Source organism: Numida meleagris, chromosome 24 (assembly GCF_002078875.1).
Source record: "Numida meleagris isolate 19003 breed g44 Domestic line chromosome 24, NumMel1.0, whole genome shotgun sequence".
Classification (NCBI taxonomy): domain Eukaryota; kingdom Metazoa; phylum Chordata; class Aves; order Galliformes; family Numididae; genus Numida; species Numida meleagris.
The window spans coordinates 1750737-1754491 of record NC_034432.1 but is presented as its reverse complement, the minus strand read 5'-3'; the positions used below and the strand labels follow the sequence as shown (position 1 = coordinate 1754491).

Here is a 3755-nt window from a genome sequence, read left to right as displayed (position 1 = left end):
ATGGAGGGGACGGGATGGGACAAAGTGTTCAAAGAGGGATCTCTATGGGGGTCTCCAGGGATCTGAATGGGATAGAGGGGACCGGGAGCACTGGAGGGGATGGGATGGGGATGGAGGGGACACAGAGGGGTGGAGAGGGCAGAATGGGACGGGGTGTGTGTGGGGGGCACGGGATATGATGGGGGGGGTCGGGAGCCGTGGATGCGCTGAGGACGGACCGAGGGGTCGGGAGGAGCCGTTGTCCCAACCCCCCCCAAAACTGGCACCGCTCCCATTCCGGGGGGGGTTCCCCATTCGCAATGGGCCGTGCCGTTCCGGAACAGCTCGGACCCGGCGGGGGGGGGGGGGGGGAAGGGAAGGAGGGGGGGCAACGCGATGTTCCCTCCCCCTCATCCCGTCCCCGTTAATAAGGCGGTGGCGGAGGGCAGAGCGCTGTCACAGCGCTGTCACCTCGGTGCCGCCGTGCCATGCGCCGGGTGCTCCTGGCGCTGCTGATCGCCGCCGTCGGGGCCGCCGGAGCCCACTGCCCCGTAACGGCCCCGGAGGGAACCGCGCCGCCACCGCGGGGGGGGGACACGGCCCCAAAGAGAGTGAAGGTACCGCGGGGAGCGGGGGGGACACGGAGGGGTACAGTGGGAATGGCATTGGGACGCACTGGAATGGTGATGGGTGGCACCTCGATGGGATGGCACCGCGATAGGGGACGCTGCTGTGGGGTCACCCAGGGATGGGGGGACGCTGCTGGGGGGCGGTGGTGGAATAAGAGACATTGACGCTGCGATGGGGGACACCGGGATGGGGTGGCACAGATTGGGACACCGGTGTGAGCTGGGATGGTGATGGGGGGCACTGGTTTGGGGTCGCCCCAGGGGGGTGGGGGACACTGCTGTGGGGTGGCAGTAGGACAAGGGACATTGGCGTGGTGATGGGTGACAGCGGGTTGGGGTGGCACAGAGACGGGGGACGCTGGTGTGAGCTGGAGTGGTGATGGGGGGGACATTGGCACGGGGGTGGGGGACACCAGGGTGGGCTGGCACAGCAGTGGGGGACACCGGCACAGCGCTGGGGACATTGGCATGGGGATGGGGGACAATGGGATGGAGCAGCACGCTGCTGGGGGACACTGGCATGGAGGTGGGTGACAGCGGGACGGGCTGCCACAGTGCCACCACCACGGGGAGACAGCACCCCGGCACCCAACCCCCTCTCCCCACAGCGCTTTGCGGTGGTGCCGCGCCACGTGGAGCTGCTGGTGGTGGCCGACGCGGCGATGGCGCGGTTCCACGGCGCGGGGCTGCGGCCGTACATCCTGACGGTGCTGGCTACAGCTGCCAGGACCTTCCGGCACGGCAGCCTGGGCGCCGCGGTGCAGCTGCGGGTGACGCGGCTCCTGGTGCTGGGACCCGGCACCCCGGGGCCGCCTGTCACCTCCAACGCCGCCCAAACGCTGCGTGACTTCTGCCGGTGGCAGAGGGACCTCAACGTCCCCGACGAGGACAGTCCCCTCCATTTCGACATCGCCGTCCTCTTCACCCGGCAGGTGGGGGGCACGGGGGTGGGTGAGGGTTGTGGGGTGGGGGCTGGATGGGGCCATTGTGTTCCCCGTGGGTTTTTGGGTGCTGGTTGGGTCCCCCACATCCCATCGCAATGAGCTGGGTGCTGGGTAGGATCCTTGGATCCCCACCAAAGCGTTTGGGTGCTGGTTGGGGTGCCCATGAGTTTTAGTAGGGTCCACCAAACCCACCCCAAGCTGTAGGATCCCCACGTGCCTCTGCGATTTAGGGATGTGGGCTGGGTCCATTGGGTGCCCCCTGGAGGTGGTTGGGTCCTTGGGGTGCCTGTGTGTGTTTGGGTGCTGGGAGGGTCCCCCAAATCCCATCCCAATGAGTTGGGCACCGGCTAGGATCCCTTACCTGCCCATTAAGGCAGTTGGGTGCTGGTTGGGTCTTTGGGACTTCCATAGGGCTTTGGGTGCTGGTTGAGTCCCCCCAAAGCCCATCCCAAGTAGTTGGGTGTGGGGTGCCCCTGAGATTTTGGGGTGCAGGATGAGTTCTTGGGGTTCCCGTGGGTTTTTGGGTGCTGACAGGATCCCCAAGGCCCATCTCAGGCAGTTTGGGTGCTGGGTAGGATCCCTGGGTGCCCACTGGTCTTTGGGTGGCAGTAAGGTCCCCCAAACCCACCCCAATGAGTTGGGTGCTGGGTAGGACCCCACGATGACCACCAAGGGGCTGGAGTGCCGGGTACCCCTGGGATTTAGGGGTGCAGGCTGGGTTCTTGGGGCACCGATGGGTGTCAGGGTGCCCCAAGACGCCCCCTAACCCTGTGCCCCCCACCCCAGGACCTGTGTGGGGCGGCCACGTGCGACACGCTGGGGATGGCCGACGTGGGCACCGCCTGCGACCCCGAACGGAGCTGTGCCATTGTGGAGGACGACGGGCTGCAGTCGGCCTTCACGGTTGCGCATGAGCTGGGTGAGTGCCAAAAGGGGACAAAGGCACAGCCCTGTTCCCAAAACGTCCCCAAAATGTGCCCCAAAGGTCCCCTAAAGCCTTCCCCAAACATCCCCCAAATGTCCCCATGCTGCACCCAACACGTCCCCGAGCGGCTGATGCTCACCCCTGGGTGCAGGTCACGTCTTCACCGTGCGTGGCCCTGTCCTCAAAATGACCCCAAAATGTCCCCAAAGCGCCTCCTGAACCACCCCAAATCATCCCCTGAACGTCCTCTAAATGTCCCCCCAAAAAAGATCCTCAAAAGGTTCCCAAATCTCCCCAAAATTTGCTCAAGACCTCCCCCAAACCATCCCCAAAATGATCCACAGAAGGTCCTCCAAGGTTCCCCCAAATTTGCTCAAGACATCCCCCAAACTATCCCCAAAACGTCCCCCAAAAAAGATCCACTAAAGGTCCCCAGATCTCCCCCAAATTTGCTCAAGACCTCCCCCAAACCATCCCCAAACCATCCCCCCAAAAGATCCTCCAAGGTTCCCCCAAGCCTCCCCGCAATTTGCTCATGACATCCCCCAACCTCCCCCTGGCGCAGCCACGTCTCCATCGCGCACGGCCCCCCACCGTCCCCAAAAGGAGCGCCCCGGTGCCCCCCAGATCCCCCCCCCAGGTGCTACCCACGCTGCTGACGCCGTCCCCTCCGCAGGCCACGTGCTCAGCATGCCGCACGACGACTCGCAGCGCTGCGCCGAGCTCAACGGCCCCGCGGGCTCCCAGCGCCGCGTCATGGCACCGGTGATGGGTTCGGTGCCGCCGGGGGAGATGTGGTCGCCGTGCAGCGCCCATTTCATCACCGACTTCCTGGACAACGGCCACGGTACGACCTCGCCTTGTCCCCACGGCTTTGTCCCCGCCTCGGGGACGCCGCGCTCAGCGCCGTGCTCTCCCCGCAGGTCGCTGCCTCTCGGACAAACCCACCGAGTGGCTGCAGTTGCCGTCGGCGCTGCCCGGCGCCGTGTACCCGGCGGATCGGCAATGCCAGTTGGCGTTCGGCCCCGACTCGCGGCACTGCGGGGACGTGCAGCCGCCCTGCGCTGCGCTCTGGTGCAGCGGCCGTGCCGGAGGGAGAGCGGTTTGCCAAACCAAGCACTTCCCGTGGGCTGACGGCACGCCGTGCGCGCCGGGACGGGCGTGCGTCAGCGGGCAGTGCGTGGACATGGCCACCATGGAAGAGCTCCGGGTGAGCGCTGGGGGGTCCGGGAGGGATTTGGGGCTTGGAGGCGGGCTGGCGGCGTGGCTTTGCCCCAT

General features: G+C 66.0%; 1 protein-coding gene across 1 annotated transcript in view; it reads left to right on the top strand.

The window, feature by feature from the left end:
• ADAMTS4 (ADAM metallopeptidase with thrombospondin type 1 motif 4) overlaps nucleotides 13-3755 on the top strand; it is a 6320-nt gene continuing 2577 nt past the window's right edge. Inside the window, exons 1-5 of the mRNA XM_021376521.1 lie at nucleotides 13-596; nucleotides 1217-1540; nucleotides 2339-2471; nucleotides 3154-3324; nucleotides 3401-3740. Of these exons, the coding sequence (XP_021232196.1) occupies nucleotides 468-596; nucleotides 1217-1540; nucleotides 2339-2471; nucleotides 3154-3324; nucleotides 3401-3740 (1097 nt within the window). The 5' untranslated portion in view covers nucleotides 13-467. The remainder of the gene's footprint in view (nucleotides 597-1216; nucleotides 1541-2338; nucleotides 2472-3153; nucleotides 3325-3400; nucleotides 3741-3755) is intronic.